Below are 19,237 nucleotides of genomic sequence, written 5' to 3' on the forward strand. Positions count from 1 at the left end.
AGAAAAAATGGAACTGCACATCAAATACAAGTCTGAGATTAAAAGTCATTATAGTTCGGCCATTCAAGCACAAGTCGCCCACCTATGTATGTACGTGCCAGAAGTTATCCAAAAGTAGGCGTGACGGCAGTTTTGTAAAATTCACAGCATGTGCAAATTAAGTTTTTTTGTGTTTGTTGTTGGTGTTGTACTCGTATGTAGCGATGGCAGCCGCAAGGGCGAACTAACATACACTCATATAAAAATACAATACAATACATACGCATGTGTGTGTGCATGTACATACATTCATATGTATAAACACAGCAGGCGGTGGCGGCGACAGAGACAGTTTCAAAAACATTTTGCCATTTTACAGTCCGCCACACAAACAGACCAGTCCCCCACTCCCCTCTCATACTAGGAAACAACCCATTTTGCACAATCCCAACTACTTTCACTTCATATTCGTGAAGAACCGAAGGACGAATTATATGAACAGCCACTGACGAGAGCAGGCACGAGCACGATGGGAACTTCGTTGGTATCTATCTCTGTGGAGGATCCGCAGTTGGGCTTGGGCTTTCGTGTGCGGCGGACGTATTTTAGGTCCGCAAACAAATTGAAACGAGTGAGATGTGACAATGTGAAATTATACAAAACTTTCGTCAATTCGCGGATATTTACTCCTAAAACCTTCCACACGGCTGCCAAGTGTGAAATATTGCGCAAAAAGAAAACATTAATAAAAACAAAGCAGCAAAATAAATATGTTTTTCGCATCGGTTTATCGGCAAAAGCATATTGAGGTGCCCTAGCCATAAATAGCCAGATATCTTCAGTCGAGTTGGTTAAGAACTGCATGCGATGCACACGGGCGAGCAGACGAACAGACCTTAACTTACACCCACAATCATATATGTACCGCCATAACTTTCACACAATCGCTCTGTTCAATAAGTTGAAGGTTGTAACTAAGTAGGCATTGGCAACATACGAGTACATAAGTGGCGGAAAGTGGCCCAAAAGTGGCAGCCAGTAATTGGCGTGTGCTCTCCTTGTTTTATATTTTTATATTTCTCGGGGCGAATTGTGAACTAAATGTACAAATGCCAGAATCAGAGCATGTGAACTGCCGCAGTCTATCCGTTCACTATTTTTTTTTCCATTGTCAGTGGATTAACGCACTGCCACGTGCTCTGTGGGGCGATGAATGCAGCACCACTGCGTTCGTTAAATTGCTTATACGCCGTATACAAAATCAAAAGTTACAATGCCTCACACACACTCGGATACACACACAAAATCGCGCTCAAAATAAAGTCATACACATTGGCCGCCATAAGCTTTAATTAACTTTGTAAACAGGCTTGGGAACGAGCACAGACACGGCAAAGGCAGTGACGCGAACTCTGTGCCTAACTGGTTGACTGCCTAACTGGCTCGCTAGCTGCCAGGCTCATTCCTAGGCCCACAGGCACGTATTGCCGGTTTGTGCAGTGTCGCTAATTTCACAGTTTTGCAGTTGGAAATTAGCATTGCCTGCTTTTAGGCGGTCTTTGGACTTCTCGTTCCGCCTGTGATTTACGGCTCAACGTGCTAATTGCAAAATATTAGTGACGCTCAACACATACAACCATCACAGACAAATCAACCTACATTTATGTACAAGTAGATGCATTTATAGGCATAAGTACATTAACTCTGACATGCATTCGAATAGACACATAATTTCGTGTTAGTCTAGCTATTTATGATAGAATGTTAAAAAGTTTTTCTACTTGCAAGTCTTGAACAATATAGCAATTGGAATTTTGTGATGTTAGTGCATATTCTTAATTTTATGCAACTTTGGAATTGTAGACAGTAATGACAAAATTGTGTACCAGGGGAAGGGAAAATAATAAAACAAATCTATGTTGCCTAGGGATTCGAAATTCAGGTATTCATCCAGGTGGACGGATGGACATGTCAAGTTAGGTTCGTCCTATCATTCTGATTTAGAATATATAGTTCATAGGATCGGAGATGCAAAAAAAGGCTCATAGTCGCCCTAAAATGAAAAGTATCATCCTCAAAAATAACTAGTTCTACATGTTTCTGTCTTAAATCTACAAACATGTTTCTGACGATTTAAGTTCCTTTATTTTTAAACCTATTTTATATTAGGGTCTTGTTTTTCACCCAACGCGTATTTTTCATTAGTAGTTTTTGTTTTAAATTTATAAAATAGCCGCATTACAAAGCTAAACATTTTCCAAAAAATTACTAAGACCCGTATACTTTCAGACCGTAAAACAACTTCGCGCCTTCAAACCGAACACTTGGGAATAAAAAATAAATGTATGAATTATAAAAACTTGTTAGTTTCTGGATACTTAGTGAGAAATGTACATGTTTGCTTAAGAATTTGAAATCCAAAGGTATAGAAAGTTGTTTTCGACAATAAATAGTTATCCTTAGAACTGGGAGTTTCAGGTAAATAATACAAAATTGTCGGAAAGTTATTTCTACTCGAATGCCTTTTAGTGTTTGCGATCCTATTTTTATATGCATATGCGTGACTGTAGTACGCTTCAAAAGGCAGAAATGAAATAAATTTTTAATATATTTTCAAGGGGCCAGCTTAAAACTATGCACATACATAGAATTTCCAACGAACGGTTCGTGAAACTAAGTAGAACAAAATGAAATGACAGCCATTGACGGGGTTGTTGAATGATAGTTTCCAGCACTTAGCTGTTTTGTCAGTTGTTTCAGTTCTCAACACCTGTGACGAGTTCAAGGCTAGAGCCGGCTCGGAAGTGTGCGACGTTAGTGTAAGAGCCCGAAGTAAAGCCCACCAGAAAACAAACTCGCACTTAAATTAAAACACACACAAATGACTAATAAGTTGACAAATGCCAAAGCAAGCAGCTGAATTGCGTAACTATTAAATATGTGCCTTGTTGCGAGTGCCGAAAAGAAACAGCGCTATCAACAGCCCAAAACTACAAACAGACTTTGAACAAGTGCCTTAGGAATCAGAACCAATACATAACAAACCATAACAAATAATAAATTAAATGGAGGAAAGCGGTATCATGTCTGGAATTCAGCAACGTCAGAGTCTGGAGCTGCGCAATCAGGATCAAACAAATCTCCTGAGCACACTTGACAGCGGCAGGAGGAACAATAGGAGTAGTTGGAGCCACGATAAGAGCAACAACAACTGTAACAGCAACACTACCAGCCAACGAAGGCGTCAGCAGCGAGTGGCACAGCACCGCCAGGAGTCATGGTTTCGCCATTCCATGCCGCCGGCTGTTAATCGTGACTTTGAATCGCTGGAGCATTTGACAAGGGAAACGACCAACGGCCTGGATGAGCAACTGGCGGCCTCATTTGCGGGCAAGTTGCCGACGGCCTGTCAGACGCCGGCAGCGTCTCTCTCCGTCTCCAACAGTGCCACCTACAGTGGAGGAAGTGGCGGAAGCGTGACGCTCTGTGGCAGTCGTGGCGGCGGCACTCACACTAGTATACATTTGAATAGTGCCAACAGCAATCTCGGCTTCATTGACTCCGATACTCCCAATACGCCAAACACACCCATTACGCCGCCGTCAACATCGGCAGCGACATCAGTGTGTGGTGGCTTGCAGCGTCAGGAGTCGAAACCGTGTCATGGGGATGGCCGCCCAGATGGCGGCAATACAAGACGTAAGTCATGTAATCGTAAGGGCTCTAAAGGTTCCATACTGTCTAGACAGAGCGGGCACAGTCGAGTCTCCACTTTGGCAGCGCGTGGTTTACGCATGACCGCCTCGTTTCTACGGAGAAAGCGCACGGAGTACGAAGGTGAGTGTGGCCAGCTCGGTCTACCTCCCGCCACTGAATCCCTTTCCGGCGCCAAATGCTTTGTGCTTCAAGCTTTGCATGAATCGACTATTGCTTGTTTCCTATTCCTCGAATGCATGCCATTTCCTAACCTTCCAAAACTTTTATCCATTTCAAATTCAAATTACAAGTAAATTGTCGCGTTCAGCTTCGATCGGTAAAAAGTTTTTCTCAATATGCTCATGCTCCGGATTTTAAGCAGTCATACATAGATAGATAAATCGATTGGTAAATTATTGAAGCGAAGAAGAAGAAACTTTCAACATATTCATATATACATACATACATATACATTATATTTCTGCAATGAATCATTTAAGATTGTGAATAGTCCTGTGACAAAGGGCGAAGACACAATATTTATGTTAATGTGTTCTATTGAAACTGTGGGACTCCAAGTTATATATTTTTTATGTAAATAATTTTATTAAATGAAATTTTTTTTAAAATGTTGATTAAAAAATTACATTTTTTATTTTTGTTAGAGTGGATACAGGGTATTTAATAGTTGATCTCACTCAAATCTAGTATTCCTTTGCTGTAAAGACTTTTGGGGCAAAACAGTGAATGGGTTAGCCCTTATTGAATTATTCAATTGGTTAGACCTACTGATTCTTTACTTACGACTATATCAAGTTGGTTCTATAAAGTATTTAAGTTTTTTAGAAAATATTGGGTGTTGAAAAATTAAACTAGAATGTATTTATAGCTGCCTGCGTAGTATATTCATTCATAAATACGAAATCCTGTTAAAGTTTACAAATCGTCATAAAGCTTCCACTACGTTCTCAATACGGTTTATTATTGATAAAGTTAAAAAGCCTTTATCAGAACGAGTATACATGGTAGCTCCCAATAGTGGTAAGTGCTTTTACTTTAATTTCAAGTGGTGGAATTATGGCCCTTTGATATAAATATGAAATTTATGGCACATGCGCAAAGGATTGATTTTTCTAAAATGCAACGGCAATAAAGATATAATAAAGATTTTCAACATTTTCCGCCTATATAAGTGGCTCAATGCCACGCAGTTGGTCAGTCATAACAAGCTACAGAATCGGAATCAACATGTTCCTTCCACTTGCAATTTTGGTTCTGGTCCCAATTACGCTAGTCCAAGGCGCTGCCTTACCCACTGGCCTACTTCCCCAAAATATAGAAGGGCGCATCGTGGGCGGTTCGGCGACTACAATAAACGCGCATCCTTGGCAGGTATCCTTACAGCGCTGGGGCTCCCATTCGTGCGGTGGTGCCATCTATAGTAATACTATCATAGTAACTGCTGCCCACTGTCTGCCTAATACTGTTACGCCGTCCGTTCTGAGAGTGCGCGCCGGATCCAGTTACCACTTCTATTTGGGTACATTATCCGATGTAGCCGCGTTCAAGATTCATCCGCAATATAGCACCAGTACCAAAATGTACGACATCGCAATTTTGCGTTTGAAAACGCCTTTGAATCTTAGTGGTAGCACCATGAAGAGTATAGCCTTAGCCGACGCTACACCTGCAAATGGGGCTTCTGCCACTTGCTCTGGCTGGGGCACAACCTCATACGGCGGACCATATGCGTCCAAACTTCTGTACATTAATACTCATATTGTGAGTCGTTCGGAATGTGCCGGCTCTCGCTATGGTTATGCCTCTAAAATAAAGGACACCATGATCTGTGCCGCGGAAACCAATAAGGATGCCTGCCAAGGAGATTCCGGCGGACCGCTTGTATCGAATAACAAGCTGGTAGGCTTGGTATCTTGGGGCACAGGATGTGCCCAGACTAAGTATCCGGGTGTCTATACCGATGTGGCTCAGCTGAAGTCTTGGGTCGTTGATGAGGCTAAGAAGCTGTAGTCCACTTCTAGAAGTTGGGAATCTGTGATCACCTGTTCGTTTTAGGACAATTTAACATTTTTTTCAAACTTAATAATAAGTGGTTTGGTGGAACATTAAAGGAATAACTGAGATTAAAACTTTACGCATTCTATAAAATTTGTTATTACTGAGCATTGTCTAAACGACTTACCTCCGGCCTCCAACTATAGACTGATGGCACACTATAAGCTATCTACAGATTAATATTATAGCCAAAAGAAATCCAGGCCCACAGAAATTAGGGAGCTACGATGTCGACCACAAAGGCATTCCAAATAGGGCTAGCAGTACCTTAGCCGAACATTAGGCACAATTCTATGGATCTGAGTGTCCTAATAAACTACTTCAACTTGAATGAACTTAAAACAACATTCAACACCACATCAAAATCAATGCATATGTGTTTTAATTGAAGTAACATTTTATACCTAACCAGTGATGTTATGAATTCGGCTTAAGTTAAGGAAAGGTGAAAGGAATTAAATTCAAAATGCAACAGTTGATTTTATATTTTCCCGGCAGTCTGCTGGATTCATAAGAACAGAAGTAAGCGACTTAGTTCTTTCCAGATAAAATATGTATCAAGTTTTTTTTAGTTCTCGATAAAATTTATTTATTTATTTGAAGAAAAAGTAATCGATATATTCCAAAAGAGTGCCTTTTAGAATATTCTTGTAGAAAACGACCTTTATGCAGTTCTAAGAAGTTTGTGTAGGGCACAAATTTCTGGTAATCGAAGCCCATTAATAAATGGTTTGACATAATTTTTGAATAATTTTGGAGATTACTATTATGTGTGTGAAGCGAAAATTAGCAGCATTTAATAATAATTATTATTTAAAATAAAATGTTTTAAAAACAAAATTAGAAAAGTTCCATAGGCTATATGATTGGAGCCATTGGGTGGTTGTTGCTCAAACCAATTTAGGACCTGGAGTGGCGGTTGTTTAACAAATTGTGTTCCAAAATGTCAATTCTCAATTGGAGGGATTTCTTAGGCTTAAAGCTAAGTCGCAGACAAAAATACTTCTGCATATTGTCGCCATTTTATATTCCATTGTTGAAAATATATACACATACATGCACACATATACATCTGGCCCTACTCTATCATTTGTATGTAGGTCAGTCTGAGGCTGCTTCTGCTTCTGAGCCAGAGTGTTTCGTGTTGGTATTAGTCAGTTTAAAGCCTACGTATGCCTGATATACATTCACATACACATTTGGGGAGAGATTGTGCCATGTTTGCTGTTGGCTTTTCCTTTGGCCATTGCAGTTTCTAGCTGCCATTGGCTTTGACAAAGCGACACATTTGTATTTCAGACGTCTTGGCCAAACAAATTTTTGTTGTTTAGCATATTATTGAAAGGCATGCATAAAACATCCTTGCACAGGTTCACAGACCCAACGCAGGCAGACACACTCAAAAAACACGCCCACAGCAGACTTAAGCTTCGCCAAAAATTTAAGTATGCGCCATCAAGACGCTCCCATTGTTTACTAAACCGAAGTGCAGACTTGCTGGCGCCAACCATATCGATTCGCGTGAGTGAATGAATTAATACAGAGCTATGGGACTATAATCTGCTTATAAAGTGTTGGTTCTTAAATAGTACATGTGTTTATGGATTCTGCATATGTATGTTATGTATATGTGTATGGGTTTAAAAAAGTAATGTATCTTTTTTTCTACCACTAATTAAACACATTTCTCGAAAAACAATCAAATAATATAGCCATTACGCATGACCAATGAATAACTTAGGAGAACAGGTTAATGGGGAAAACAAAAAGAATATGAACGAAGTGAACGCTTGGGGCCTCGGCTTACGGCAGCTCTTAACAATTAGTTTCATTAATGTTCCGAAAGATTAGCTTATATATGTATATACTTCTCACATACATAATATTTATCTTTTATGGCTCAGTGTTTATATTTCTCCATATACTATTTATTTTTGACGTATCTTAGATGCATAATTCTACTTGAGTGAAAGAGCTCATTAAAATGCTCTAATGCTAAGAATTGCGGTCGGCTAAATCTTGAGTATTAGCAGAAAATGTATGTGGATGTCCACAATTGCGATAGGCTCCTCCGAATCAAAAGTTCGAATCATTATTAGGTCGAGAAAGAAAAGGGAAAAGAATATATTGGCTAACCGTTACTGAGATTGTAATCTGCCAAAGTACTGTACGTGTATCTAGACTACTATCCAGGCATTAATGTTGTTTCGAATTCCATTATATAGAGAGGTCGTTACTTGCGACATTAGGAATTATCATGGACTTGAAGTGACGTGCCGATATGGCCATTTGTTTTGATTTGTACCTATATGTTATGTTTCGAATTTAATAGGGTTTTCCAATTGTTAATGCGCAGGTGGAGAGTTGAAGGCTCGTTGTAAATTTTTTCTGTAATGCATTTAGTGCTGATTATAAAGCATTGCTATCAGTCTTCATTATACGTTATTGAAGTCAAAGAGAAATGCTTTATTGCAGACGTTATTGATTTAAAGTCAACTGTCATTGCTGTCAGCCCCTTCCATTGCCCCAATGGGGCTGACAGCTGTAGAGTGAGTATTGTACGCGTGTGGCATAAAAATTGTATTTGTGAGGGCACGGGACCGATATTATTGAATTATCGCATATTGTGCGGCAATGCACTTAAATGTGAGACTAAAATTGCACTCCACACTCCGCTCCCTATCTCAATCTAAGTATGTATGATTCCATTTGTCCATTTAATAATATTTTATTACGTTGTCATAATGTTGGCCTGTCACTGACATCGGCTGTCTGGGTTCTTGTGGGTTTTGCTGGGCTTGGCTTGACTTGGCTAGCTCGGATAGGTAATGGTAATGTAAAAGTAATTTTAAGTCGCAGCGGCGCCACTTCCGTTACTTCCGTCATTTCCTTCCGGCCGCCCGCTGTCAACAGGCCGCCGACAATGCCAAACACCTTTTTGGCCCCGTCTCATGCAAAACGAAACCGTAATAAAAACGAGAGTACAAAATTGTATGCTTGCCAATTAGGTTAAAACTGTGGCAGGCACTTCCAACCCTTTGGCACGTGCTATCCCGTTCTGCCCATGGCAGCGGTCGAATGCCTTTCTGAAAAATTAATAAGCAAATATACGCACGCATACATTTATTTCAGTATTGAACAGCAACTAAACTAATGTGAATTACAGCTTACTTGTATAAGATATTGTGTGAGAGGTTACAGTCGAAATATGAACAATTGTGTAAGTTTGCTACCAACATTGTCGGAATTTTAAGATTCATCATCTTGTAGGGTTGTGAATGGTTTTAGTAGTTGCTAGTATTTTAAAAATTAATGTTATTTTCATGTTAATTTGGAGCTTTGTAAAACTTACCATATCCTCGTCCAACAGAAAGCACGTCTTTTCTAGGCTCCATTTGTCGGAGTAGGTGTAGTATTCTACGAAGCGTTTGAAGGTCACGGTCTTTGTAGGCTTTTTGAACCCATCACCCTCACCATTTCGCTTGGTGACGAGAATTGTTTTGAGAGGCATCTGCTGTGCAGTCGCAAATATAGGGGTTTCGTTGCTCATATTTCTTAGATTAAGTATTAAAAAATATAAACAGATATATGAAGATTTTTTTGAAAATAAATAATCTTTCATCTGCCTGTAAAATTTGACAGCAAACGCAGTTACAAAATTTCATTTTGTTGCAAATTTTAAAATTTAATTCATAAAAAAACTGTTGTCAGAAGTGGGATTCGAACCCACGCCCTCAGAGAGGACCAGAACGCTCATAATAGCCTTCGTTCAGAAGGCAAGACTTAACATCTTGAGTCTGGCGCCTTAGACCGCTCGGCCATCCTGACATGTTACTTGACTGTAGCTAAAAGAGCAGCTAGCTTCATAGAATTTAACAGCACTTTTCAAATAACAGCGCCAGTGTAAATTACCAGCTGTGCGACATTTTTAATATTATGACCTGAGTGTACATATAATTGGAAAATATTTTGGTAAATCAAAAATAAATAGGAAATCAAAAAAGGATTGCGTGGTTGGCATCACAAGTGTTATTTCAATAAAGTAGTTATATAAAATAGCACTTCCAAGGTTAACTGTTAAGGGTACATTCGATTTTAATTGGAAACTAAATAAGCCTAATATTTACCTAGTTAGCTACTTAACCAATAAGTTGCAGTTGTTCGACTATTGCGTGACAATCAGTTCAAAGGTCAGAGACACGAACAAAAAATCATTTTAGCGAGAATTGGATAATTAAATTGAATCACTAGACATTAGGTAGTTAATGTGACATTGTTTGTTGGGCGCGTCTGCAATTTTCCCATGCCTTTAAAACTTTTCAATCAATCCTGTAGATAAAAAGCAATCCGAATTGACATTTGATGATTTCTTTACATTTAAGGAGGTCATTACTTGTGAGATCATCGTTTGTTAACTTGGGAGTCATTACATCATCACATCGGCAGGGGCATGATGGGCATTGAGGTGGTAGTGGTGGTGGCATGAAATCTTAATGTGCACTGCATGGGGAGTATTAACCCAACGGGACTGAGCTTCAGTCGGTGACATTCTCCACCCGGGGCGTGTGCAAATGCGTTTTAGCGCAAATGTAAGTAAGTACGTATACTATCTGTGTGAGTTGACGACTTTGCTTGTGCTTCCGGCACGCTGGGGGGAAAACAGGCCTTCAGTTTCCCAAAGTATGCATGTATGTATGCTAGTATGCGTATAATTAAATCTAAGTAAGCCGCAGACGTTCAACCCAAATTTTAACTTTTAAACGCAAAGCTTACTTCGTTATAAAAATACATTCACACATACACACAATCACATCATATGCATTTGTAAAAAGCCCAAAGGCCAAAAGCTAGAGCATATAGTACAGCAATAATTTTTGGCTCAGTAAAAAATCAGAAGTAAATAGCAAAAAGCAAAAGAGCAACTCTACGCCAGATTAAAGGAACACAATTTTTGTTTAATAACCTGGTCAATATTTCATGTGAAAGCCCCACATGCATGTTATACTATACTTTATTTAAAAACATGTCCAAAAGTAGGAAAAGCTTCTAATTATCTTTCAAGGAAAAATCAATCATAGCAATCAGCTAAAAATCTACTAAATGTTAACGCAAGGTGAATTATGTGATTTAAATGGAATAACAAAAGGAGTAAAAGATGGCGATAATGTCCCGTTAATGCATTTTAAGTGTTGCAAATGCAAACATCATAGTTTTGTTTTCGATTAAATTAATGTCGTATAGTACAAGTATATGTGTAATGTTCGCAACATGTCCGCTGCTTACTAAACCAACTAACCCAAAAATGATCCAATTTTATTATCTTAAATTTATTATTAATATTTGGATTGCTTTGTATTTATAAGTTGTAGGGAAGAAAAAAAAAAGTCTGTGGCCCATGAGGGGATCGAACCCGCGACCTTCGCGTTATTAGCACGACGCTCTAACCAACTGAGCTAATGGGCCATGCTACATCGCTGTTCCAAATGTTATATAGAAGAATAAGTTACAGAGTTTTGTACTTAACAGAATGAACAAATTGTTTAAATGCACACTGTTATGTAACATTATTGAATTGTTTGTTATGTAAAAAGTGCTGCCGCTTTAGTTTAACATTTGACAGAACTCGAATACATGTCAGGATGGCCGAGCGGTCTAAGGCGCCAGACTCAAGATGTTAAGTCTTGCCTTCTGAACGAGGGTAAATGAGCGTTCTGGTCCTCTCTGAGGGCGTGGGTTCGAATCCCACTTCTGACAATATTTATTTTTTTTTTATTTTTATTATATTTTTAACTATGTTATGTTAACTAAGTTGTATACATTTTTAAAATACTGAAATCGTTTTCCTATTTTTGTTCGTTTAATTTATTAGACGTATTTTATTGATATTTCTTATTATAAAGGAATTAAAATTTATATTTATATTATCCAACTGAAGAAAAGAGAAATGTGAATGAATGAAAATTTTATATTACAAAAAATTGTTTTATAAAAATTACAAAAAATGTTTAGTTTTTTTGCACGTGTTATGTATATTTTTATTGTTATTGATTTTATTTAATTAGTTAAATTTAATGTATGTAAGCGTTGAGCCCTCTTCACCATTTCATTTTTTTTTTTTTTGATAACATAAGAAAAAATTTACTATGGCATGTATGTACATATGTACATATTTATGTACATACATGTGTATGTATGTACGTAAATATTTATGTAAATGTCACATCTAATAATTTACCATTCTGACGGGTATTCTTTTATTTTTTGCAGGTAAGTTTTTTGCTTTATGATGTCTGGAATAAGGTAAGATTAATAAGTAACTAAGTGTTACATTCTTGCATGGGTGCATTTTTAAGGTCTGGCAGTACTCCCCAAACTCAGCAAATATAGTAATCGCATAGGCTTAAAAGTTATGCGCATATCTGGTTTTCTTTTGCGTCATAATACTTTGTGGATTAGCGATAATGTGTGTAGTTTGGTGCGCAATTGATTCTATGAAGGCCGTGTTTTGGTGTAGCCACTGTGTGCCAGTCGCACCGGTACGGACAGAGCACTTATACTTTTCGCCCGCTCGCTCCCAGTGAGTAAAAAAGCTGCAGCGTTTAATGCCATACCTTCTTTCTGTCTACCATACCTAATACCGCGCGGTTTTCCACAAACAGCACATGTGTTTATTTGCGAGAGCGCGCCCATTTATTGAGAGACCACCTGACCAGCGACGAAGGTTCTCGCATATATATTTCTCAGTCACTTGCGGAACGCCGTCGACCGATGGTAGACTACAGCTCGGTGCGAGTACGCGCATGAACTGGTTACAAATCGGCAGGCAATGAATCGTACGTTTCTGCGGTTTAGCTCCAATATAAAATAATATTTCGAAAACAGATCAAGTTTGCTGTTACTTGTCATTCATACTGTATACAAAAGCTCGCCAACGCTTTGCGCCGCCGCAACAGCTTAAGCTTCGCTTGAGCTAAGCTTTTAGTGCTGACACGTTGTGACCTAAATTATTGGTGCACATAAAGCCAAAAAGCGGTTTTTACACACATACTATATACAAATATATATTAAAATATATGTACATATGTATGTATATACATACATGTACGTGTATGTTGAAGTGAAACACGTTCTGTGTGTGTAGTGTATTTAATAGAATTTGCCAAATGTGATTTGAAAGGCAATTGTCTCATCAAAACGCAGATTGCAATCAAAACTTGTTTAAGCACAAGGAAAAAAAAAGATAAATCAAAAAAGCGTTGCTAACAATAGCAACACAGTAATAAAGAGACCAAAAGTGAAAAATTAAATAAACGTTCATTCAAATGTGAACAAATTCAAATACAAGTACATACAACAAACTACAATAAAATCGCGTTTGTCTATGCCACTTGGCGGCAACAGCGCCGGCATCTTTTCTATTATTTTTGTTGTTTTTTTTTTGCACTTCACGTCATTAATTCTTCTCCACTTTTGGTGCACACTTGCATATGTACATACTTACATACATAAATACTTTTATGTAGTCATTGCAGTGTGTTGTTTTTGTTGTCAATTTATTGTTCTTTCCGTTAAATTTTGTTCAAACTAGATTTTTCATGTTTTGTTTTTATCTTGTGTTTTGCGCTTGTGCTCTTGTTTCTCCGCCATATTCCTTTCGATCGCCCAATGCAAATGGGTTTGTTTTGGTGCACCTTCCATTAGTTTCAATTCAATGTGGCAGTGCATTTGGTTGACAATTGTATCGAGCGCAAGGGGATATGTTAATTAATTATTTTGCTGAAAATAAGCACAAATTGCCAGCTGGAGGTAATTATTGTTATCTAAAGAGTGCTTGCAACTCGAAAATGTCGTCTGATTCATAAATAGTACTGTGTGCGTCATTAACACTTGCGTACATACATATGTATGTACATACATATGTACATACATATACCTGTATGTACTTGTATGTATTGTTTGTGAATCATGTGCATTTAACAATGTTAATACGAAAAGTTGTTTAAATCTTACTTATATGTGTTCCCCAGAAATGACTCAAAGGCAGCCAATTGTAAATAAATGCATCTTATAATTACATAAATAAAAGCTTTATATGAAAGGTAGAGGAGGCTGTAAAAAAATTATTGACGTCAGTGTCCAAAATAAACACCGCTCATTGAATTAAAAAGACAAATGAATTCTTCAATTTTATTAGAATGTTTCAAAACTGAAAAAAAGAAGGAGAAAAACAAGCATATGCACATATCGTATATTCTATATTTATATTATGTTCAAAAACTATTGCGAAAAACATTCGTCATCGTTTCAGCTTATTTATGCAGAAAACCAACCTAAACATTGTGTAAGTGCCAAAATGGCCATCACCATCTGGCACAGCCCCCTATAATGTTAGCCTCTTCAATTTGTTTTTAATTTTCGTCACTTTTGCTTTCAATTGCCAAACAACAAGTAAGTATGTATATAGGGGTCCGTATAAATATGTGCATAGAAACGAACCCTCGATCCAAAAGGGAAATCGGTCCCTCGCGAATTCTTTCCATGGCCGATGTGGTGACATATATATGTACATGTACATACATATGTAATTTGTATACCCTATACCGAAAAGGTATACTAGTTTTTTGCAAATGTATGTAACACACAGAAAGATTCGTGGCAGGCCACCCAAAGTATATGTATCTTAGAAAGTATAAGAGCTAGAATAACCAAACTTGGTATCCAGATTCTTCTAATTCCGAGAATGTACGAGTTTGAGCTTTTTTTCGATGCACCCCCCACTTCCCCGCAATTCGTGTTTTTTCCATAACCCCTGTAATTTTTGGAATTTCGAACTAAATAATTACATCCCTTTAGTGATTATATGTCTGCATGCCAAGTCATTCGGGAGCTAAAAAATGTAACAGGTAGAAGGAGGCGTGGCAGACCCCACAAAGTATATATATTCCTGATCAGCGTGACAAGACGAGTCGATCTAGCCCTGTCTGTCCGTCTGTCCGTCCGTATGAACACCTGGATCTCAGAGACTATAAGAGATGGAGACAGCAAATTTTGCACAAAGATGCTTTATGTGTGTACGCTATACAATCGATCAACATTTTTTTTTTTAATTTTCTTAATTTTTTTAATTTCTATAATTATTCTAAACATATGTAGAGTATTTCAAAGTCGGGACACCCGACTTTAGCTTTTTTACTTGTTTTGTTTTGTTCTTGTTGGAGTGGGTACAGGGTATTTAAGATTTGATTCCACTCGACTATAGAATTTCGTTACGCTTCATTGGTTGTTTACCATATGCCGGGGCTGTACACATACTCCCAATCTACATCGCGTGCTGCCTACAATTTTGTGTAGCTATGGGGAATTGTTTTTCACAAAACTTGCTGAAAAATTGAAAAGATTGTCATCGATGTACTTGAAAACGAATTTACGGTCAGCTAAACAAAAACAAAGAGTCAAGACGGTGGTATTGCTGAAAACTTATAAAGGAAAATGACTAATAAAAGTAGTGTCATTGATCGGCTAACTTAATGGATATGACTAATAAAAATAGTGTCATTGATCGGCTAACTTAATGGATATGCTACTAATATTTGAAATTATCTCACCTATCCAACATTTTTGCATTTAACTGGGTAATTCAGAATAACAATATAGCCACTTATTTGCTTTTCATTGAGATACAAATTTAAATTGTTTTACGTGCCAAACTTCAAACTAACAAAGTTCAACCAGTTCTTGTATTAGTCAATAGTCCGATGTTCAAAAACGGTACCCTTTTATTGTTTGAGTTATAAAGCAATTCTCGCCTAACCCAATGAATCCGATTTTAATCCGAACTTGATATTATCCCTGTTGATACTATAACTACCTATCTAGTTTAGGAATAATTGCTAGATAACTTAATTTCCTCTTTGACTAAACATGATCTAAACATATCTTTAAATACTAAAAGGTGCAATATTGCACTAAATCAGTACATTTGTAAAATCCGGGAATCGTCTATGCAGATTATAGCGGCTTTTTGCTGGAGTGTTTACGAATACATCTTAATTGGAAATAATGAAATATGCATCTTGGAACTATATTGTATATGTAATTAAAGAGATGACGGTGCACTCATTCGTATAACGTAATGATTGCCTGTTGAATAATTTTCGCATTGTTTTTTTACGTCTGAATGAACTTCCTCATGTGGAACTTGCTGGTGGCTTCGATATTCGCAATCGAGATACCGAGTTTTCGATTATTTGTCATTCAAAATGTCATACAAATGAGGCAAGTAACTTGTCAGTATTTGTCCCTTCTATAAGTTGACAGACTTTTCCGTAATTGCAATGTGTTGCAATTTGCAAGGCCCCTCCCCGTGGACCAGCGCGCTCCAAATAAACACACAATCAAGTTTTCCCATGTGGTAGCGTCATTGCCACATTCGTTGGTAGATTTACGGTTTACATGTAAATTGTGTGTGTAGCATAGACTACATATACTTAATATATAGAACAACAACGCCATCGACATGTTGATGACACGGCTGTTTACATCGTAGGAGGCATATTTTATTGGTTATTTGCCAATAACTTCGTATCGATTTGATTTCGACATTACCTGTCGTCATTTTGCAAAACAATGCGATGACTTCATAAGTGCCTAAAGGACAAGATTGCCTTTTATCTTACCGATGACATTGTCACCCACTTCTCACTATATGTATATTCTGAAATACTTTGTATATTGCAATGCGTTTTTATACACTGTACCCGTATGGTAAAAAGGGTATATTAGGTTTGTGCAAAGTATGTAACAGGCAGAAGAAGGCATCTCCGATCCCAAAAAGTATATTCTGAATCAGCATGACGAGCGAAATCGATCTAGACATGTCCGTCCGTCCGTCTGAGCGTACATAAACCAAACTTAGTATGCAGACGCTCCTTTTTTGAATTTTCACCCCGTTCCGCCGCTACAGAATTTCGTCAATACCGTCCACATTTCAAAAGCTGCATTAACCATAATTTTATCTAAATCGGTTAATTCTAAGAAAAGTTATTAGCGAAACAATTTCGCTCCGGTACTACGCCCACAAGCTGCAGCATCAAGTTCGCTCTTCTTCTTCCTTTTGGTTTACAGGAACCAAAGGGTACAGGGTACAGGGTATTTCACTGTCGGGCTTGCTCGACGGTAGCGTTCTCTCTTGCTTGTTAGCTTGTTGGCTTCACAAAAGCACGTTTTGTTTATGAAAACAGGTGTACACTACAATGAGTCGGCATCGTTCTCTGAATGTTGTTTAAAAATGTAAACGTGGAATAGGTTCACTTTTCCAGAGCCTTTCATCATTTGCTTTAACTGTGAAATTCAGCTTTGGCCATGGCTTTAATATAGCCTTTATTTGATGTGTAAGATAGGAAAAACAAAATGGTGCCTCTCTGTTACGCCCTGAAATGTAGGCGATGTTATACTGACTTGTTTCTATGGACTATATATTGATATATCATTTGCTGTCCAATCCAAAGACTAACAAGAGGGAACGCTGCAGTCGAGCAAGCCCGACAGTGTAATACCCTGTACCCAGGTAAACTTCCGTCACTGAGTTATATGCACCATAGCAGCAAAAAGAGGAAGAAGAAGAGCGAACTTGTTGCTGCAGTTTGGGGGGGTTGTACTGGCGAGAATTTGTTTCGCTAATAACTTTTCTTAGAATTGACCGAATTGAATAAAATTTTGAACAACAGTAGACAATTATATATAAATTATGTGTGCAAAGTTTGGTTTAGGTAGCATTTGAAATGTGGACGCTATTGACGAAATTCTGCAGCGGGGGAAGGGGGGGAAAATTAAAAAAAAAAATAAACTCGTCCTTACTCGGACCTAGGAGAATCTGGATGCCAACTTTGGTTATTCTAACTTTTATAGTTTCTGAGATCCTCGCGTTCATCCAGACGGACGGACAGACGGACGGACAGACGAACAGACGGACAGACGGACGGACATGTCTAGATCGATTTCTCTCGTCATGCTGATCAAGAATATATATACTTTATGGGGTCGGAGATGCTTCCTTCTGTATGTTACATACTTTGCACAAACCTAATATACCCTTTTTACCCTACGGGTACAGGGTATAAAAAGTTAAAGCGAATTCGTGCACTGTAACAGCTAAAGAGGGTGTGCTGTTTTCCAAAAAGTGTATGCATTGTTAATCATCATGACAAGCCGATACGCCAATTTTATTGTCAGACTTACTAATTGTTCGTCTGACCTAGAGGTGGGCGCATGATGAAAAATTCCGCCACAATTGTTACAAGCACGAAATTTACACATTTTCCTTACCTTTCCGCACAAAATTTGTAAACATTACCATTACATACCTTTTTATACCCTGTACCCAAAGGGTACAAGGGTATATTAGTTTTGTGCGAGTGCACATGGAACACACAGAAGGAGGCTTGGTAGACCCCAAAAGTATATATATTCTTGATCAGCATGACAAGCCGAGTCGATATAGCCATGTCCGTCTGTCTGTATGAACGCAAGGATCTCCGAAAGTATAAGAGCTAGAATAACCAAACTTGGTATACAGATTCTCCTGAGACCGAGAAAGGACGAGTTTGTTTATTTTTTCTGATCCACCCCTCCACTCCCCCCCTATTAACGATTTTCTATAACTCCCGTAATTCTTGGAATTTTGAACTAATTTGGTAGACACATCCAGTTAGTAATTATATATCCGTATACCAAGTTTCATTATGATAGCATGATCGGAAAGAAAGTTATAGCCATATAACCAGGCCCAATGCACACATACATACATATGTGCAAGTACACAAACACGCATAAGGCACGATTCTGATGGAAATGTAAATGTATGTATGCATGCATGGAATATATTAATTATATTAATATATTCCATGCATGGTTAGTTAGTTAATATTTAGTTAATTAATTAAATTAATGTAGTTAATTAATTAAATTAAATTAATTAATTAATTTAATTACTTTTTTGTGGGGTGGTACAGGGTATTTAAGAGTTGAGCCTGCTCGACTTTAGCATTCCTTTCTTGTTCTATTCCATTTTTATCATTTATTTAATAGTATGGCAGCAGGGTAGCTTTCCGTGAAGTTGTGGAATTTTGTCAGGGCATAGAAGAAGAGCTCTTCACGAACTTCAATGAAATTTTAGCGGGTGTCTATTAGTGTTCGTGCTCGCATGCATTCACGCACAGCTCAGAGATAAAAAAATTTGATTTTAATTATACTCTGTACATGAAATGTATAAGAGTATACTAGGTTTGCTCGAGCTGAAAAATGTAACAGACAGAAGGAAGCGTGGCAGACCCCACAAAGTATATATATTCTTGATCAGCGTGACAAGACGAGTCGATCTAGCACTGTCTGTCCGTCTGTCTGTCCGTCCGTATGAACACCTGGATATCGGAGACTATAAGAGCTAGAGACACACTGTGCAAGTTTGTTTTATTTTTTTGATTTCCCC

At 38.0% G+C, this 19,237-nt stretch overlaps 2 protein-coding genes and 3 non-coding genes across 9 annotated transcripts in view; 3 read left to right on the forward strand and 2 right to left on the reverse strand.

Annotated features, from left to right (window-relative positions):
* The first annotated feature begins 3,047 nt into the window (after window positions 1-3,047).
* Window positions 3,048-19,237, forward strand: part of LOC115633100 (phospholipid-transporting ATPase IA) — a 34,795-nt gene continuing 18,605 nt past the window's right edge. For 4 of the 5 annotated variants that reach the window (XM_030530500.1, XM_030530493.1, XM_030530485.1 and 1 more), the window contains exon 1: window positions 12,525-12,584. Coding sequence is in view for 1 of the 5 variants with exons in the window: in XM_030530528.1 (XP_030386388.1) it covers window positions 3,063-3,373; window positions 3,437-3,816 (691 nt within the window). In the remaining 4 variants the exon portion in view is untranslated. Of the gene's footprint in view, window positions 3,374-3,436; window positions 3,817-12,524; window positions 12,585-19,237 lie in introns of those variants that run through there. The other variant, XM_030530528.1, reaches the window with a different exon arrangement.
* Window positions 4,916-6,116, forward strand: LOC115633141 (trypsin delta/gamma-like protein CG30031). The gene has a single exon (XM_030530552.1). It carries the CDS (start codon window positions 4,924-4,926, stop codon window positions 5,704-5,706), a length of 783 nt encoding a protein of 260 aa, XP_030386412.1. The 5' UTR covers window positions 4,916-4,923; the 3' UTR covers window positions 5,707-6,116.
* On the reverse strand, window positions 9,457-9,579 carry Trnal-caa. The gene is made up of 2 exons: window positions 9,542-9,579; window positions 9,457-9,501 (listed from the first exon to the last, which is right to left on the reverse strand). It is a non-coding gene; the product is annotated as a tRNA-Leu (tRNA).
* Trnai-aau lies at window positions 11,141-11,214 on the reverse strand. Its single transcript has one exon. It is a non-coding gene; the product is annotated as a tRNA-Ile (tRNA).
* On the forward strand, window positions 11,385-11,505 carry Trnal-caa. Its single transcript has 2 exons — window positions 11,385-11,422; window positions 11,461-11,505. It is a non-coding gene; the product is annotated as a tRNA-Leu (tRNA).

This window comes from Scaptodrosophila lebanonensis, unplaced genomic scaffold (genome assembly GCF_003285725.1).
Source record: "Scaptodrosophila lebanonensis strain 11010-0011.00,11010-0021.00 unplaced genomic scaffold, SlebRS2 tig00000001-arrow-pilon, whole genome shotgun sequence".
Taxonomy (NCBI): Eukaryota; Metazoa; Arthropoda; class Insecta; order Diptera; family Drosophilidae; genus Scaptodrosophila; species Scaptodrosophila lebanonensis.